The 20,944-nt window shown below is 38.9% G+C and overlaps 1 protein-coding gene across 1 annotated transcript in view; it reads left to right on the top strand.

The window, feature by feature from the left end:
* The window catches only part of DNAJC13 (DnaJ heat shock protein family (Hsp40) member C13), a gene marked incomplete in the record, with an annotated part of 3,140,357 nt that overhangs the window by 2,595,337 nt on the left and 524,076 nt on the right, over positions 1-20,944 (top strand). Inside the window, 1 exon segment of the mRNA XM_044066722.1 lies at positions 132-309. Within this exon segment, the coding sequence (XP_043922657.1) occupies positions 132-309 (178 nt within the window).

Below are 20,944 nucleotides of genomic sequence, written 5' to 3'. Positions count from 1 at the left end.
ATCTGAAGTAAAAGAGAAAAAAAAAGAATTTTGGGAGTATTTTAAGTTTTACTACTTTCGTTTCATGTTATTTATTACACTTTATTGAGAGTCATTCCTGTAGAAAAACCTTGTTTTTTATATCGTTTTAGTTTCCAAAGGCCTTTACAGCTAGTCTCCTGGATTACATAGGATCCCAAGCACAGTACCTGCATACGTTAATGGCTATTACACAGACTGGAAAGGTTGAGTCAAACCAGCATGAAGACAGATTACGAAGGGCAGAAATGGCTTTGGAAGCTCTAAGAAATGTCATCAAAAACAACCCAGGTAATCTAATGTTTGTATATTGTCTTGCCATATGCTCCTTTGTAAGTCTGTAGTACCACCAGGGCAATATTGAAAACAAGATATTTACTTGGTAAAGATTATATTTATGGATGTTCATCTCTTTTAAGAATCCTTAAAAACAGCCTGTTGCATCTTGTGATCCAAGCTGGGAATTTTTAAAGGCGTAATGGCATCATGTGCACTTGTGAATGTAAGATATCACTGTTTTAGCAGCCAGGGTGGAATAAAAATAAAAGGAAAATGTACATGTGTGTACATATGTGCTTTTTGTGTGTGCAACGTGTAATTTCTCCCTACTCTTTAGGCTTCAGTCAGCATAGTAGTCTTTGTAGAATTTCTCTTCAGCAGCTGTAGATTGGGTGTTCTCAGCAAGCACAGCATGTGTCTGCTTCATTCTTTCTTTCCTTTATCATTCTGATATTGCTGTTTGAGGATCACCATTCAAAGATGGCAAGCACAGCCCTCATTTTGTTAACAGCAGTAGAGTAAGCACAAAGGTTTGTCATATTGAGTTCCTTTAGCCATTTTAGCTATTATTTATTTGTTCCAAATAGTCTTTCCATTCCATTACCAAATTTAAAGAAATGAATTTGTTTTATTCTTATGTTGTTTTAGCATCCAGTTTTACATAGTTCAGCTTCATAATGATTTTTCAACTGAACTGTCTCAGAAAGCCTCTTTCAAAAGTAGAGTTGCAATCTCCCATATTTAAAAATAGATGCCCAGGACTAGTAGTACAGAGTTGTCTGTGCATTTGTTTAGTACAGAGTTGTCTGTGCATTTGTTTGTACCCCACAAAAAACATAAACTCAAGGATGCATTTAATACCAAATTATGTATGCACATTGCAAGACTTTTAATTTGACCGTTTTAGATGATCAGGCTTATGCATTTTATAAAAGTAACTGTATCAGTATAAATTATTTGCAAAATTGTTGGAGTGGTATTCAGTAGAATCGTTTTTTTTTCTCATCTTTCTAAAAGAAAAGTCCATTGAGGTTTCTTTATTGCAAGGTCTTTAACACAATGAATCAGACAACATACCATTCAGGCAGTCTCTTTTTTTTCCATTTTGACATCATTGTCTAGGCACCTTGTCACTGGTTCAGGTGGTGAAGGATTTCATTATTTATTTCATTAAAAAAGTCAGATTGATGAGGTGTCAGATTTAGAAAAAGCAGTTTCCTAGGACTTCTGGGATCAGTGGTGCTCATCATGTCATCCTGGTTTCACTTTTCTGCTGACATCTGTGTGGTACCTTGGCTGTTAGAAATGGAGGACCATTTGGTTGCAGTCCCTTATGAAGCGCACCCACCAAGGACCCTGGAGGTTGCTTCTGAGGAAGCTAGTTAATCTGCTGAATGTTTCTGTTTTACAATGTAAAGAGATAAGTCAGTGATATTCAGTGTATATGTACACACACACACACACACACACACACACACACATATGCATATATATATATATATATATATGTATGTATGTATGTATATGTGTGTGTATATATATATATATATATATATATATATATATATATATATATATATATATATATATATATATATATATATATATATATGGGTCTAATTCACTTCGCCTAAGACTCATTTGGCAGAATTTCATTTGACCGAGACATACTTGCCTAATATTCAAATTACCGAAAACTCATTTTACTAAATCTCATTTCACTGAATGTTAAGCCATAGACATGATGTTGGTTTCCCTTCACCTGTGACATGCTTGTGATAAAAAGAATTAATGTAACTTAGTGCTGACTGTTAGAATACTGATAGTCATGTAGAAAGTAGTGTTGTAATATTTCTAAATGTGGGTATGTCTCTTTACATTTTATGGGAAGTATCTAAAATAATATGGTGGATGTTTTGTGCATTCGAGCAATAGTGGCAGAATGTAGAGTACTGTAAGGCAGGTAAAAGGCATATGCCCTTTACCCCACTGTAGTGCGATCCTGGAGTTTGTATATATAGTTAGGGTTCGGGGGGCATAGGCCCCCACCTAGTTTGATTTTATATTGTCCAGTCTCTTTTAAGAGGGTAAGTAAGTAATTTTTAAGTTCCGGAAAGACTTAAGTCATTGGTGTTGTAAGTGTGCACGTCTGTGGTGTAAAATCTAGTATTTTGAAATTCAGCATTGTAAGCTTTCGGTGAAATGAGATTCATCAAATGAGTTTTCGGTAATTTGAAGGTTAGGTGATTTGCTCCCCCGGTCAAATGAAATTCTGCCAAATGAGTTTTAGGAGAAGTGAAGTAGACCCATATATATATATATATATATATATATATATATATATATATATATATATATATTCCACTACCCAGTTCTTAAATTTCTCTCTTTTTAACAGGTAAGTGGAAAAGTGCCAGTGTCTCATTTTAAGTTACCCTGCATTTTTGTCATAGTTTTTATCGGTGTATAGTCTTAAACCGTTATATATGGATGATGAAACTTTTTAAACAAACGTGCATGTTCCTGTGAAGTAAAACTTCTATCCAGTTTATCCCATTCTTGTACCTTGGGAAATAACACGTTAATTCTGTAAGGGTTTCTACTACTGAATTCACGTCTTAAATGCCAAATACTTTCATAAATTTCTTCAGAAGTCTACCCTCATTTGTTATATTGTCCCTTCTGGGTTCTCCGTATAGAATCTTATGAGTTTAGCTGTGTCTTGTGCCAGTTGGGAGGCTTCCCTTGTTCCAGCCATTGATATATTGCATGGCCTGAGATATTTTGCAACACGTTTTCTAACAATTCCTTTGCAAGTTTCCACTTGATGGTTATGTTCTTTGGTTCTACTGCTACAATTGGTATCACCATTATCAAACGCTAAGATACTTCGATCATAGAGTAGTTGATGTTTATAGTGGAGCTGACTTGGTGGTTTTCTGCAAACTAGCTATGCCAGGAGATTCATGCCAGCTAAAGCCCCAATTATAATTTGGCCCTATGAATGCTTCTATCACGGGTTGTGGAGCTGATGTAAAATCCTTCAGGATGCAAGGTAACTGGTTTGCCTTGGAACATGGTATGCATGTCATGGAAATCAAGACAGTATTGCAGGCTTTTCAAGGCTTTTTTTCTTGGAAAAAGTAGCTTTCTTGCTTTATGCAAACATTCTGGTGCTGATTATTTGTATCATCAAGTAGAAAGGCAGATATTCCTTTTGTTTTTGCAGGGAGGTAGTACAGTCAAACTCTGCAATGAAGAATAGACCAGAGCTGTAGCAGTACAAACCATGCCTTATCTGCAGAGTTGTCTTATTGACATAGATCTCATTCACTTCCAAGACACCAAAGTGAAAGCTTGTCAGCTGTCTTGACAGGCTTTGTTCCAGGTTTAGGAACCAGAGAAACCAACTTGTTCATCACAGACTTCACTGCAGTTCTGTTGCTTCACCTAATGAGGTACCCTTCTTCTTGAAGAGGGAAGTTTGGTTTTTACCTTGTTTTGTTTCTTGTTCTTCAGAGATCTCTGTCAAAGGTTCAGGAAAACTGGGCCAGACATCATATTCCTAATGTCCTCTTGGCCTCCTCATATGTGGTTTTCACTGCTCTAGCAGCTTTCCCATTTGAAACTTCATCTATTTCCTTCATTTCTGTGGCATAGAGGTTTTGGCCTTATTATCACCCCAAAATACTTTGGTTTGGTTAGTAGTCTTATAGCTAGAGGTGGCTTCTGTGGAAGATTGGAGTAAGAGGTTCCAACAGGCTATTCCTTCCTGGGGGAGTAATGTTGGTAGATTCCTGCTCCAAGAGCTCCACACAAGGGAGAGCCCATGGTTTACAATACTTGCATTAGGGATGTTGGGGAAACGTGAGCCTGCAAAGAAATGTGCATGCCTATGCAGGTGTGCAGAAGCAGTCATCTTATAGTTGATTTCTGGGTATTGCATAGTACATTTCATCCAAAAACTCAACCCCTTATTAATTAATAGCTCCAGTTTTCAACTCTCACCCAAGTTTGTGGTGCTCTGAGAAACGGGTTTGGAGGAGATATTTGAGGACTGCATAGGGTATGAGCACCCCCTACCTAGAAAAAAATCCTTATCTACTTCAAACAAGATCTGTCCATATTCCCCATTCTTCAAGGCCTTAATGCTGTATGGTTGGTTATTGAACATATATATGAACATATTTATCTAAGGATATCTGGAATGTTGGACCAGGTCCTGGTCTTTGGGGTAGTGTTACTATAAGAGTAAGTCATAATGTTTTGAGTATAACCACCTTCTATGTTTATTTTTGGTCAGAATTTCTCCAAGTTGTATCATTTTCACAGTAAAGAACCTAGACAGCTTTTGACCCTTACTGGTTACATGTGTTGGCTGCACAATTCTTCAGTATATCGGACATTGTTCCACGTTGTATTCAGTTCTTCATGCTATTCTGCAAGTACATTGGTTTATAGTCACATTTACAAACATTTATGCTGCATAGTAATTTTCAAATTTTATTTATTTTACGTTTCTTGACTGGGAATGTCCGACTGAGCTCACGCCCTTTTTCATTGGAGGCCCGGGGAGAAAAGCTCCAAGTTATACAAAACAATTTAAAACATTAAGATGATAGTTGAGGTTTACAAGTAAATTTCAGATCTCATACAGTAGTTACATAATTATTCCACTATAAAAGCAATAGAAACATAGGAAGTACACTGATTTTTAATAAAAAAAAGATGTGTAGATCAGAGAGCAGCAGGCAGTGTATTACAAAAATTAAAGAAGTTAGAAAAAGATACATAGAAAGCATAGGATGTAAGCTGTTTATATTAGCTGTTTATATTATGTGTTTCATATTAGTATTTTACTAGGTTGTTTGTGGTCAGGGAGGGTGGTGAACAGTGGCAGGTCCAATGTTTTTTAAAGTAGTCTTTAGTGGCTGACTTAAATTGTTGAGGATATATAAGGGTCCTTATTTCTAGGGGGAGTTTATTCCATGCAATAGAGGGGTGGTAACTATATAAGTAGCTTGTAAACCTTTAATAGATCTTGGGTTAAGCTTCAGAGATTTCTTGTGGGGAAATAATGGGAGATGAGGAATGACAGAGCTGGGCAGAAATCTGGCTGATATAGTGTATAATTTTGAGCCAAGATTGGAGAAGCAGGTGAGGTAGTTTTAGCCAATTCAGATATTTTAGGGAGAGACTGTGGTGACATTTATATGTTTGTTGAGCTGCAAATCTGGCTAGTTTGCTAAGGAGGGAGGTGTTCAGATTTGTGAATGTTTGGGAACAATAGGTTAGGCAATGTAAAAGGTAGGTGTGAGTAAGGGAAATCCTGGCTTTGGTGGTCAGGAATTTGTTATTCCTATACAGTAGTCCTAGTTCCTGATGGTTTTTTCTGATGCAATTGTTAATATGTAGATCAAACTTTAGTTGATAGTGGTAATGCAAGTATTTTTGTGCAAGATTCTACTTCTATAGGAGTATTGATTAGGGACATTATGGTGAAGGAAGATTTAATGTGGTTTACAGTTTTTGGAAGAAAGAGTAGTAATTTTGTTTTTTTAGGGTTGAGGATGAGCTGGTTATTTGTGAGACAAGTCTCTACTAAGTTAAAGGATGACTGGGTAATTGATTGGAGTTCAGAGGGTGAGTTGGCAATAGTAATGACCAATGTTAGACTGAGGGCAAGCAGAGAAAAGAGAGTTGGTAAAGATGTTGAAAAGTAATGGCCCAAGTATAGATCCTTGGGGGACATCCATTCTTACTGGAAGGGGGTAGATAGTGCAGAGCCCCATCGCACTGATTGCAGCCTGTCAGTGAGATAACTAGAGAACCAGGCAACTGTATCAGGGGTGAAGTTAAGCTCCTTTAGTTTGTTTAGTAGCAGAGGGTGAGAGACTGTGTTAAAAGCCTAAGATAGGTCAAGGAATAGGCAAGGTATGAGCTTATGGTCATCTTTGGCTAGAGTAATAGTGTTGAGAAATGATAGTTGTGATGGTGCTATGCTTAGGATGGAAGCCATGCTGTGTGGGAGTGAGCAGTTTATCCTGTATGAGATGATGCATAACTTGTTTGTGCAAACATCTGTCAAGGACTTTAGAGAGAGGGGAAAGAATAACGATAGGTCTGAAATTAGAAAGTTCTGTGGAGTTGCCACCTTTATGAATAGGGAGTGTGTAAAACTGTTTCCAGATTGATGTGATTCAGAGATGGAGCAATTTATAAGGATAGCTACAGGCATAGCAATGGAGTGAGCAGCAATCTGTAGGAAATAAGAAGAGACATCATCGGCAGATATAGAGCATGGTTTGAGCTTGGAGAGTAGGGTTTTGATATAGTTAGTGGATTCTGATTTTTTTGGATCAAATTTTAAAGTTGTTGGGGGATTATAATAGAAATTCTTTTTGTCTTTGTTGATGAGTTTTTTTGTTTGTGTCCTAAGTTCTTTGTACCTTTGCAAGTCATTTCGAAGTTTAGGTTGTACCTATATTTTTCAAGCCCTATCTCTGGTTTTCATAAGGGTGCAGATGGCTTTAGATAACCAGAGTGAGATGTTTGCTTTTATATGAACTTTTCTAGGTGGGGCTAGTGAGTTTAAAATACTAAGGAAAGTGGAGTTAGAGTCTTTAACTGCATTGTCTAGTGGGAGCTGTATTAAGACGTTCCAGTTAACTGAAGAGAGAAGGGTTCTAAATGTATCAGGGTTAAAGTTGGAAAGTTTGCAGCAGGTGATGTGCTGGTTTGGTTTATTGAAATGGGGGTATACCTGAGCACTTTTATTGGAGAGTGATCACTCAAGGAGTCAGGTAGTGTTTCTGGGTTGTGGTATTTGCTAGGACTGGAAACAAGTATCCAGTCTATTAGGGAGCTTGTAGTACGTGAGTTATTTATATGGGTAGGTTGAGAGATTAGTTGTGTAAATCCATAGAGATTTTGTATGATGTGGAGAGTTCGGATTACTTAGGGATTAGCCAATTAATATTTATGTCCCCAAGAAGGATGGTTTCATTAGGGGTGTTTTGGGCGAGATATAAAAGTATATTTTCCAGTAGGGGAATGTTGTCTCCTGGTGACATATAAATAGCTACAACTGTAGTGGTAGTGTAGTCATTGAGTTTAAGATTTCCTGCCAGTACTTCAGTGGGAGTAAAGGAGGGTACTGGATGTTCTTCGTGTTTCACTGTTGCAGTCATTACATTTGGGTAATCTGCTGGCAGGTTGCCCTCAGTCGGCCTGAATAACAAAGTCTTGGGTCCTGCGTCAGTTGCTGTTTCCTCTTCCATGACGTCAGTTAGGGGTATAAAACATGCAGCTGACACCATTTTATTCTGTATTTCTTGCCGCACTGTGCCCCGAAGCAGAAGCAGTTCGCAAGTGCCAGTCGGCTGACTCCTGAAATTTTCACATTTGATTTTCAGAACCAAAGTCTTCAACCTAAAGCTAAGTACCCCATTGGGGAAACTTTTTCTTGCTCCTTACCGATGTCAGTAAAAGTTAATAATTGCATTACTTGTGGGAAGCAAATACCTCATAAGGATTTTCATTTGTACTGTATTCCTTGCCTAGGCCCTGACCTCAAAGTGCATTGCTGTCGGTTTTGTGCTAAATTTAATCAACACACTATTAAACGTCGGTATAGTTTTTCTTCTAAATATTTTGAATCAAGATTTAATTATCCTGAAATGTCATCTGTTAGCAATCCAACTACCCGAGTTCACAAAACTCGCAAGGAAAAAGACAGACCGTCGTGGTCCAAAACAGACGACGAAGCTTCTCCTAAGCCAACATCTGGCGTTTGTAAGAAGGCTTCTAACATGCCTAGGATACACAATAAATGAAAAGAAATCCCAGCTGGTACCCTCTCAAATAATTACATTCCTGGGTGCAAGCTTGAATACAACTGCCCAGATGGCTTACCGTATGCCAGACAAAGGCAACTGACAATATATTTCAAACAAATGGCAACAAAAACCCAGTTATCTGCAAAACAAATTCTGCAGGCTTTGGGGTTCATGGCATCCTGCATTCTACTAATTCCATATACGAGACTGGATATGAGGAAACTTCAATGGTACCTAAAAAGTTTATGGAGCCAACATTGTCACAGTCTGGAAACCTATGATTCCTCTCATTCTTTGCCTACAACAGGACTTTCTTTGGTGGGCAGAGACATGTCACCAAAACAAGGGACTGTCATTCACTCTAACCCCTGCCACCCAAACCCTAACTACAGACGCATCAGACTATGCTTGGGGGACCCACCTGGCGGGGAGATGCATTCAGGGCAAATGGACCCCAAAACAAATGCATCTGCATATCAACCAGAAAGATATGCTGGCTGTTCAGAATGCTCTGACAGCCTTCAAGGACTTACTTCATCCAGGGCAACTACTGATAAAGACGGACAACACCACGATTATGTGGTACATAAACAAGCAGGGGGGTACACATTCCTACCCCCTTTGCAGACTAGCCATGGCATTGTGGAACACAGCTTTGACTTACCAAATACATCTTCAAGCTCAATTCCTGCCAGGAAAAGAAAATACTCTGGCAGACAACCTGAGCAGAAATCTTATGGACCCGCATGAATGGAAACTGGACCCACAAATCTTCAGCATGTTAACACAGAAATGGGGGAGCCCCAGACATAGATCTATTTGCCTCTCCCCAAAATTATCAGTTGGACAAATTCTGCACATGAACTCATCACAAAAATGCATGGAAAGTGGATGCCCTATCCTTCAGTTGGAAAAACCTCTCAGTCTGTGCCTTTCCCCCTCTGCCTCTTCTCCCCAATGTCTTACTAAAAGTCAGGCAGGAAAAACCAAGAATGATCCTATTTGCTCTGGACTGGCCTCGCCAACACTGGTACCCACTTCTAAGGAATATGTCTCAACTTCCCCCTTGGTACTTGCCTCAAATACCTCATCTACTGTCTCAGCAGAACAATCAAATTCTGCACACTCCGCTCCAAACTCTGAACCTTGCAGCATGGCTGATCATTTAATAATTCAAACACCACCTCTCAGTAAATCTGTGGTGGATGTCATTTTGGAAGCAAGAAGGCCTAGTACTAGAAATTCTTATGCTGATAAATGGAAGAGTTTCTGTGCTTGGAACCAAGCACAAGGAACAGACACAGCAAAGCCCAATATTCCTCAGATTTTACAATATTTGACTGAGATGCTTGACAAGGGCCTATCTTTTTCAATAAAAATCCATGCCTCTGCCATCTCGGCTCATTACAAACAGAGCCTCCCCTCTTTTCTCATCCTCTGCTTAAACAGTATCCTAGAGGGGCCAAAAATGTAAGGCCTCCCAGAAGATCACCAACTCCTGCATGGGACCTCAATTTTGTGGTGGAATAACTCACCCTGCCTTCTTTTGAACCAGCAACTACTGCAGATATAAAATTTCTGTCTTGGAAAACAGCTTTTCTCTTGGCAGTCACTTCAGCAAGAAGGGTTTCAGAACTACAGGCTCTCATGGCTGTGGAGCCTTTTATTATTTTTTACCTGAACAGGGTGTCCCTCAGGACCAGTCCTCCTTTTTTGCCTAAAGTGGGGTAACCAAGGTGGCTCTTAACTAGACAATTCACCTGCCAACTTTTTACCCAAATCCGCAGAACAAGGGGGAGCGGATTCTGCATTCATTGGACATACACAGACAACTAAGATTCTACTTAAACAGAACAAAATCTCTAAGAAAGTCTGAGGAACTACTGGTGGCATTTGCTGCAGGGTCAGAGGGAAATGTTATATCAAAGCAGACTATTTCTAAGTGGATAAGTCACTGCATTCGTTTCTGCTACTTGCACCATGGTAAGCCTGTGCCCAAGGGGATCAGGTCTCATTCCGCCAGGGCTGTCTCTACCTCAGCAGATTTTCTCAGAGCGGTTCCAGCCAAAGACATTCTAGAGGCTGCTACTTGGATCTCTGTTCATACCTTCACAAAGCATTATCATTTGAGTCTCTTCTCCAAATCCAGGGCAGGCTTTGCTACTGCAGTTCTGCAGGGCCTTATAGCCGCTCCTATGCTGTTTAGTTCCATCCTCCTATCCAATGCTTTGGGATTCTTCCCAAATGTAATGACTGCAACAGTGAAACACGAAGGACATAGTACAGTTGTGTACACTTATTATAAATGTAGATGTTTGAGTGTATTCACTGTTGCAGTCCAGGTTACTCACCCGTCATCCCCCTTTTTCTATACCTTTTTTTCCCTTCACTATATACTAAAGCCTTTGTGGTGTATTTGCTGTTAGATGAAGGTAAAGTTTGTTGCTAAAAGTGCATTTACGTATATTTTTGTTTACTTATAGATATATATATATATATATATATATATATATTTTTTTTTTTTATTATTATTTGCTCCACATCTGGGGCAAGAAAAACTGAATAAAATGGCGTCGGCTGCATGTTTTTTATACCCTTGACGAACTGATGTCATTGAAGAGGAGACAGCAACCGACGCAGGACCCAAGACTTTGTTATTCAGGCCGACTGAGGGCAACCTGCCAGCAGATTACCCAAATGTAATGACTGCAACAGTGAATACACTCGAACATCTACATTTATGGTAAGTGTACACAACTGTACTTTGCTTTGGATGGGAGAGAGTGACTTTGTCGGAGTAAACTATGGCAACTCTGCCACCTTTTTTCTTTAAGCGGTCTTGTTGACGAATGTTATAACCAGGGGGGAGAATGTCTTTATCTTGATTTGGGGGTTTAAGCCAAGTTTCAGGAACAGAGATAATGTCTGGGGTATGATGAGATATCCATGCGTAAAATTGGCTTAGTTTGTTAAGGATGCTATGAGTATTCATGGAGTAGAAAGAAATTTATTTGTTATGGGTGGTTTGGGATGATGGAGTTAGTAATAGGACCAGGATTTGGATTTGTGTCACCTGATAAGCATAGGGTCCTTGGGATATAGTGAGGTTTAATTTTTAGTGGATAGCTATCAAGGTATTTCACTTTGTTTTTGGTTGTAAGACGGTAGGAGGGATTTTTATTTTAAGGAATTGGATATTCATTGGAAGGATAGATGCAGAGATTGCTATGGGTTGGTGTGGGTAAGAAAAGGTATGCGAGTGAGGGTTGGTGGGGGCTTTAAGGATAGGGGTTAAAAGTGTGGGAGGTGATGTGATAAGTAGGAGGAATAGTGGAAGTAGATATAGAACAGTAATGATTGAGATGGACATATTTGAAGAGAGGAGAGGGTGTTATACTTTGGAGATGGTGGCCAGATGTGATGAGAGTGATTTATGTTGAGGGTTTAAATATTTAAAGTATTTTCTTCCATCAAGATCTCATCCGAGAAATGTTTTCACAAATTTAGTAAACAGTAGTGCTTATGGTAAGCTTGATAGTCCCTTATTTCCATACCCAGTGCTTATTTTATTTAGACCCGTAACCAGAATGCTGACAGATGTGCAAGTTGTGCTACATTCAAAGCAAGCTGCAAATCATATACTTAAGCTTTACATTCTTATTTAGTGGAGAACTTGAGGAAAAAAAATGTAAAAAAGTACTTCTAAGCTGGAATGTCAGGAAAATGTATAGATGTTGAAGAAAAGCATACAAAAATAGGTTTAAGGTGCCACAAAAAAATGTTGGTCCTTACATTCTGGAAGTAGTTTCTTCAGCTGTTTCAGAGGTTGAGACATCTTCAAAAATGGGTGTTATATAAAGGTGACTAGAATAGGACCATCAAAGCTTCCACCAGGGTCAGTGTTTCCTAAGTATATAATAAAAGTACTACCGTTGCGAGTCCAAAATCTTCTTTATTAAGATACAAAAATTAAGCGCTTTCGTCAGTTTAACTTGACTTCATCAGAATTTACTTAAAACACATTAGAAGACCTTTTTATACAAGTACCTTGTTTGTAATTGGCTAAATTTTTCATCTCATTAATTGAACAGACAAATTAAAACAATTGAAATTAAGAGAGCCAAGCATTTCATATAAAACATAAAATTAAATAAAAATTTTTTGTGTTTTAAAACACTCTATACCATAATTAGCATAAGGAATCCAAATAAAAAAGTTATTAATGTCCAAAAACCTATTTTTTCCTTCTTTCTTTCTGAAAAAAAAAACACTTAAATATGTTCTGCCCTTTCTTTTAGAACAGAAACCAAATTTAAATGTTCATTTAAACCAGTGGGGAAATTTGCTGCAAGCCTGAGTTGCCACATTAATTCCTTTTTATACAATATATTTTGCCAGTCTCCACCCCTGGCTTCTAAATTAACGAAATCAAATTTTATGACAGTATATCCTATTACTGTAGGTTTTTGGATGATATTTTTATCTTGTGGAAAGGAACAGTAGAAAGTATTCCTTTATTCATCCAATACCTTAACAGTACGATGGAATTTTTGAAATTCACTTTTCATTTTGATCCCCATGAAATTAGTTACCAAGATACACTAATCACCAAAGACAAATTTACATCTAAAATATATCGCAAGAAAATTTTTTGCAACAACTATTTACATTTCAAAAGTCATCACCCCCTTTCCCAAAAGAGGAGCATCATTAAAGGACAGGCCATCAGGGTGGCTAGAATGCCCTCCCTGATAGAGGACCTACTACCTGAATTTGAATTCCTAAAGAATATGTTTTTGGAACGGGGTTATCCTTTGGGATTAGTGGATCAGACACTTAATGAAGTATATGTAGAATGGGGAAAGAAATATACCCCATTACTAGGCAAGGGCTTAAATAGAAACCCATATTTTGGGGAGAATATGGAAACATCAAGTGAATTTAGCTTTGAACAGACTTGTATTGTACAATATAGCCCTTTATACCAACAAGTAAAAAATGTTTTATATAGAAATTGGAGTATATTCAAAGTTGATCATGAAATACACCAAGTGGTGGGGGAAAAGCCAATGTTTACTACAAAAATTGGGTCTAATATTAAACGAATTTTGGAAAATAGACCCAAACTTCCGGTTCATAGTGAAACAATTAATGGCACTAGACCCTGTGGGAGATGTAATTATTGTTCTTACATCTTGCAGGAAAAGAGGATTTACTTGGAAAATCAGAATAACAGTGTAGTTTACCCAAGGAGAGGTAACTGCTTTTCCAACAAGTGAGTATATATAGCTAGGTGTAACACCTGTGGTTCCTATTATATTGGGAAGACAGAGAGGTCTTTCAAGACGAGAATATATGAACATCTGTATGACATAAAAAATAAAAAAGACACTAATGCTCTATACAAACATAGTATTATAAGTGACATTTACACAGGTTTTAAGTTTGCCATTCTTGATTTAGTTAATTTAGAAGCCAGGGGTGGAGATTGGCAAAATATATTGTATAAAAAGGAATTAATGTGGCAACTCAGGCTTGCAGCAAATTTCCCCCCTGGTTTAAATGAACATTTAAATTTGGTTTATGTTCTAAAAGAAAGGGCAGAATGTATTTAAGTGTTTTTTTCAGAAAGAAAGAAGGAAAAAGTATGTTTTTGGACAATAATAACTTTTTTGTTTGGATTCATTATGCTAATTATGGTATAGAGTGTTTTAAAACACAAAAAAATTTTATTTAATTTTTTGTTTTATATGAACTGCTTGGCTCTCTTAATTTCATTTGTTTTAATTTGTCTGTTCAATTAATGAGATGAAAAATTTAGCCAATTACAAAGAAGGTACTTGTATAAAAAAGGTCTAATGTGTTTTAAGTAAATTCTGATGAAGTCAAGTTAAACTGACGAAAGCGCTTAATTTTTGTATCTTAATAAAGAAGATTTTGGACTCTCAACGGTAGTGCTTCCTATTTGGTTCTATTGTTTTTCTTGAAGCACTATTTGCACCTCTCCGTTTTAGGTATATAATGAAAGTATATAATACAAGTTCTATCTTCTTTGATACTATTTTGGTACTTTCTTTCAACTCAGCATATTGCAGGGCAAAAGGGTGTGGTATTTAAAATGTCTTATGTTGAGTGAGCCTCCCTTTGCAATTACTAGACAGGCTTCCAGTACACATTCCTGCTAGTGAGCTGTTATTTTCTCTTAATCTGCTTGTCACTACACAAACCTTAGATAAAGATTGCTTTTCTGAGATTTCTAATCTAGGGGAGGAAAGTTGGTCACCAATAAAGGCTTACAACCATCTGATTTTTGGGATTGTTGAACATGAACTTTCCTCAGAACTTGCAAAGGCACACACATTTTCCTACATTGTTAAGGCGCATTATTAACTCACTCAAGCCTATAGCGCCTTTTTTGTATACTTCAGTTCACACCCATACCTGCTTATGTCATCCAAAACTTTTTTGGCTCTGGCTTCTTTAACTAAGTGACTTACCCAGCTAATAATAGGCAGTATTAGAAAGAGCAAGGCGTTATTAAGAAAGTGATGCTAAGATTGTTAGTCTAGGATGTCCTGAAGTGGAGAAATTAATCTTTGCCACCTATTATTCACATTTCCATATTTATGATCATATTTTCATAATGAGAGAACTAGATTTTATCGAGGTATAAGTCAACAGAGATATCATTCTCTAAAGGGGGGGGGGGTATGCACAGCAGTTAAGATTTGCAATACCCAAAACCAGAATTCCACCCGTGTTTCCATTTTAGCAACATTACATAGATTTTAATTTCCATATTTTAAGGGTTGCTTTTTTGGCAGACAGTAACATTAAACACAAGTCCTTAACTATGTCTCCCAGCTCAAAAGAATGATTCCTTAGTTACAATGATTTCCTCCCCAAATATTTTTGACAAATTACTCTGTAGGGAATTTTTAAAATCTACCAACTTATTACATTCCCAGTAAGCTCTTTCTTTCCCATCACACCTCAAGCATTTGTTACCTACATGAGGAAAAATTCTCTGAAGTCAGCGTGGGGTATGAAATACCAATGCAAATACTTCAAAGCAAAAATCCTTAAACATCTGGACATTGTTACATACTTGGGAGCATAGATTTCCTCTCTTTGTTTCTTGGTAAATTTCCTTTCCATTCTGTCTTCCCAATCTTTTCTTTACTACTGATTAATTTTGATAGTTATCATGCAGTGTTTTTTATACTGTACTAATTATCCCCTTTTTAACAGCTTTTTCTCTGCTAGACTCAACCAAAAACTCTTTCAGAGCTGGTCTTTCAGTCAATCACTTTCCTGTCCCTTTCTCTGCTTATATTCTGTCATCAGTCCCTGATATGGAACTCAGTCTCTAACCTACAGTCCAATCTTCTGCTTGGCCTCATCCCACTTTTACCTTTCTCTCCTTAGCTGTTTTCTCCAAGTACCTTTGGTGTTCATCGTCATCAGTGTTGCAGTACTGATTCTTAGGTCTTCCTGCCAAGCAGAAGCCCATGGCTGGCCTGAAAACCAGAGGTCTTTGACCGTCCCCAAGCCTACAGACAGTGCATTCCAGCATCCAGATGTCTGGTATAAAACAGGCATCACCATCTTCAGTTCTTTCTTGTAGTGAATTCCAATGGTTAACACCACTTTTACTTTGTATTATCAGTCCGTCAGTCGGCTTGAATCACCAGAGTTCCATAAGCCTTCAGATAAGTACTCTATTAGGGGTGCTATTTTCATTACTGTTCAGGCAGGTACATAATTGCCTTTCTTGTAGGAAACAGATTTCGAACAAATATTTTCATTTGCATTGCTTGTTTTGTCTGGTTCCCCTCAGTACGATATTGCCCACAGTCCGTATTCTGCGAGGTTAATTTCATAAACCATTGGCGTAGGGCTGAGTCCCTTCAGTTACACATGGAGTCAAGCAAGACTCCTAGTAAGACAGCCTGCCACATACCTCAATGCAGGTAAGGTGCTTTTTCTGCCCCCTGGTCCATTGCCTTTTAAGCTTGAGTGCTCTGGTGCAACCTCTCTGGAGGTCGCCATGACTAAGACCCCCTAGTTCACAGTCATACACCAGGCTGAAGTCTGAGTACAAAGCCATTGAGAAAGCTGCGGCTTCCAATGCATGTGTGCTTGTGACTGCAGGTGAGGACAGTATACCTTTGGTTATTGTTGAGGAGATCCCCAGGAACCAGATTGAGGAGGTGGTTGCTTGTGACTTGAACCCTTCACTTGCCCTAGGCTCTGGGCATCCAGATCTAAGAGATATTCATGTTTGTTACAGCCATTGCTGCCTCAGCCCTCTGCCTCTTCTTCTCAGGCTGGCCCAGGACTTCATGAAGACTAGGTAACCTACCCTGCAAAAGATTCCATTTCCAGAAACTTCCCCCTGGGAAAAGAAGCAATTCTCCCCAGGAGATTCATATGCCTTGGAATCGGTGGATGAGGAGGAGCTGGCATATATAGAACATTTTCCCCTCAGATTTTTGAAGATTTTGATGATAACTTATCCTCAGTTTCGCCTCCTCAGGATTTTTTCCTGATTTATCCCTAGAATTTTATCAAGGAATGTAAATTCTTCCACTGCCCTAGTAATAAAATCCAAGTTGACAATATTGAATGCTTTCTGTGCATCAAAACCCACCAGTAATAATGGCTTCTTATGTTCTGATTCGCCCTGGATCATCACTGTTTTGTTAATGTTGTCAAAGGTTTGCCTTCTTTCCACAAAACCGTACTGATCCATATTTATCAATCTTGATAACACATTTGCCTTTCTGTTAGCTGTTATAGACAAAAACAGTTAATAATCGTGCTTTAAAATTGAAATCTGTCTGTGTGAAATTGGTCTGAAGGGTTTTTGTCTTCCTTGAGTAATACAACGACCGCATCTTTCTTCCAGGAAGTTGGTACTTCCCCAGCTTTTAAATTGTTAAACAAATTCTTCCAGGTCATTATCACTTTCTTCCCCTCAAACTTCCATAACAAAACATCTGTTCCTGGAGACTTGCCTGTTGATTAATTATACATCATCATTTTTATCTTGTATGTTCCTTTCTCTGTTATTAATTGTTCAGCCTCCTCCAACTTTGGCATAATTAAGTCTTCCTTGAATATTTTCATTTGTACCTTTTCTTGGTTCATAGGTGTGTACTAGGCTAATGGCCCTGGTGCCTTTACAAGCCTAGCATATAGGATTACCCTGGCATTGTGCCACCCGACCTTAGTTCCCGTGCTTCTGTCGAGTAGAGCCACTGGAGTGATCTCTGGGGTGAATTTTCTATTTCCCATCCACTCATCAAGATTTCTGTTGAAGGGGGTCCGTGAGGTGCTCTGCTTAGCATGTATGGGAAGTCTATTCCATAGCATGGGCAGTCACTGGGTTATGATCCTATCTCTCCAGCATGTTCTGTTGATTGTGGTAATGAGGTTGAGGTCTCTAGAGCGTGTGGTGCAGAGGGATTGGGATTTATTTAGATGTAGCATTTTTAACAGAGCTGGGTCAGACATGGCTTTGTAAGTCCAGCAGAAGATCGCCTCTAAGTAGGCGATATGAGACGGAGAATAGTTGGAGTTTTTTGAATCTCTCCATATAGGGCAAATGTTTAAGGCCTAGGATCCTCTTTGTGAGGTACTTTTGCAGCCTCTCCAGTTGTTGCAGGTGTTTAGTGAGGTACATGCCAAATGGGGCATTGTACTCAATGATTGGCCTAATGAGGGAAGAGTAGAGAGAGACAATGAGCTTTCTTCCTGGATGGAAAACCCTTAGTAATGAGATGTGCCACATAGAAGGACTTTCTGACTACAGTGGCAATGTGATGCTCAAAAGAGAGTGTTCCCAGATGTCTTATAATGCCTTCTGTGTTCAGTGGACTACCATCAATGTGATATTTCATGGGAACTGAGTTTTTACCAATGGGGAGGATGACATTTTTTGGCATTGAGCTTAAGGCCATGGTTCTGACACCAGTCTGTCTCGGTGAGGATTTCCGTAGGATGTCAGCATCACTTGGGGAGTTGATAATAGATCCCAACTTGCAATCGTCTGCGAACTTTGTCAGCCATAGTCCCCGCATGTTGGCCTGGACATCAGAGAAGTAGATACCAAACAGGAGAGGACCCAGGACCGAACCCTGTGGGACTCCACCTGTGACTGGTTGGCAGTCTGACTTGGAGTCGGCTACTTTCACACGGTGGGTTCTACCTGTGAGCCAGTTTGCAACCCACCTAGTGATAATAGGGGTTGATGCCTAGCTTAGTGAGTTTTTCTAGGATTTTTGAGTGGGGAATGGTATCAAAGGCCTTGGCCAGATCAAGGTAGGCTGTATGAACCACCTTAACTTCATCCACAGCTCTAGTGACTGATTCAGAGAAGTTGACCAAGTTGAGCAGGCATGATCTACCCTTCACAAAACCAAACTGTGTGTAATCCAGAGTTTGGAGATTCTGTATATCCTTGTTTATTAGGTCCATGATGATGCGTTCCATAGCTTTGCATATCATACTCATCAGGGTAATGAGGCAATAGTTCCCAGGGTCTGTAGTCACTCCTCCTTTGTGGAGAGGGATGACTGTTGCAGTGCACCATTCGGTAGGGACAAAGCCTGAGGTGAGGCTGTGATTGAACAGGGCACACAGTCGAGGTGCCAGTTCACTCTGTAGTTCATGTAGAACACAGCCAGGGATATTGTCAGGTCCCATAGAAGCTGTATTCTTGGCCTTGGACAGTGCTATTTTAACCTGTGCAGCAGTAATACTGGGTACCTGACAATCTACTGGTATTGTGACTGGTCCTTTGGGGGGGAGAGGGGTAAAGTTGGCACTGAATCTGTCTGTCAGTATATTGGCAATATCTGTTGGCTCGGTATAGGATGTACCATTGTGTAGTAGCTCAGAGCAAATCTGGGTATTGCCATGGAGATCCTTTACACAACTATAGAAGGCCTTGTGGTTGTCTTTACTATCTGCTGCAATTCTATTTTCATAGCTAGCTTTAGAGGATTTGATGAAGGATCGCAACTTTTTGTTGAGGCTGATAAGGGAATTTTTCCAGTCTTGGGGACTTCACCTTATTCCGCATCAGTTTCCTCCTCTTGTAGAGTTTGTTTATGGCAGGGGGACCACCAGATTGGCTTCCTTTTTTTTTTGAGTAGAGCATCTTGGTTCTATAGGGTATGGCAAGCTCCATGCATTTGTGTACGTGTTCTTACATTGCATTGGTGTATGATTCAGCGGTCATGCAACTATTCTCCATTTCCATGGGTGCTGTGAAGTTAGCCACCTCTGTTTTTAGGAACCCAAATTTAGCTTTGGAGAAGTTTTTCATGGTGGTTACCTTGGGGGGGGGGGGGGTGTATGTGGATTTCCAAGGTGATTAGTTTATGGTCGGATCTAACCAGGGGAGGAGTTGACTATTGGTGTAGAGCAAAGGTCGCCCATGTTAGTAATGACCAGGTCAAAGATGTTGCTACCTCTAGTGGGTGTAAGAACGAGCTGGTCCAGGGCATTGGAATTAATGAATTCCAGGAAATGTTGGGCGAGTGTATTGGTACACGAGTAGTTTTCCCAGTTAATGGAGGGGTAGTTGAAGTCGCCCAGTATGAGAGTGTTAGGTTGGGCACTAATATTCTCCAGGGTGCTTAGGAGCATGAAATGCGAGTCTTGGGAAATGGTTGGGAGGACCTATAGCAGGCTATGACCTGAATCCTTGTCTTACCCAATGTTAGCTGCACCTGAAGTATCTCAGATGCAAAATTTCCCTGCTTTTTATGTAAATGTTCATAGAATTTCCAAGATATCTCTATCTCTGCAAGATCTCTGGTTCTTTCTTGTCACAGACTGCCTAAATTCATTAACTCTTCTTTCAACTAAGTTGTGCTTAAAGTGGTGTGTTCTGCAGTTATCAAAAAGTATTGCTTAACAGCAACCTTTCTAAACTTGCTCATATTTTCCAAATTGTCTTATTTTCACTTTAGTACGCTGCAGTTGCACCTCTTCTTGTTCTCCAATACTTTAACCTTTGACATTAGTTCTGAATAATTCCTATTACTTTCTTTTCATACCTGTTTTGCTTCTATTGTTTTTTAAACTCCATTTTCATTTTATCCCACTCATTAGATATCATTTATGAAGAAATGTTTGTCTTCACTAATTACTCTCGAATTATTTCCACTTCACATTCCTTAATTTCCTCTCTTTTTAACCGGCAGGTAGGAAAGAACTAGTGTCTCGTTATGACTTCATTACCCTGCATTTTTATCTTAGTTTTTTGGTCCATGATTTGAAATTGTTATTAGATGGGTATCAAAACGTTCAGTTAAATACACATGCTCATGTGAAATATCATTTCTATCCAGTCTAGCCCAGTTATTGTACCTTGGGGAATATCATGTAAATTGAGTTCCTTCTACTGAGTCATACTAAATATTCTCATACATTGTTTCATATATCCACCTCTTTTTGTTATATTTTCCCTTCTAGGTCCCTCAGTATATCAACTATTGCAAACCAAGTTTCAGTCCCCACCAGGGTTGCCAGATTTCAAGTCTTCCATGCTAGGTCTTCAATGCGGAACATCAAAGTTCCGCATTAAACTAAAGTAGCTCTGTGTTTATTTATTTATTTATTTTTGATTGGCCAGGGCCAATCAAAAATAAACAAACATGGAGCTACTTCTGTTTAATGCGGAACATCGCAGTTCTGCATTAAACAGAAGTAGCTCTGTTTTGCGATTTTTTGATTGGCCAATATACCCGTATACTAAAAAGAGAGAGAAGACCCAACATGTGGTTGGGGTAGCA

The sequence above is a fragment of the Protopterus annectens genome, chromosome 3.part1, assembly GCF_019279795.1.
Source record: "Protopterus annectens isolate FY-2018-M chromosome 3.part1, PAN1.0, whole genome shotgun sequence".
Taxonomy (NCBI): domain Eukaryota; kingdom Metazoa; phylum Chordata; order Ceratodontiformes; family Protopteridae; genus Protopterus; species Protopterus annectens.
This window is presented reverse-complemented; position numbering and strand designations above follow the sequence as displayed.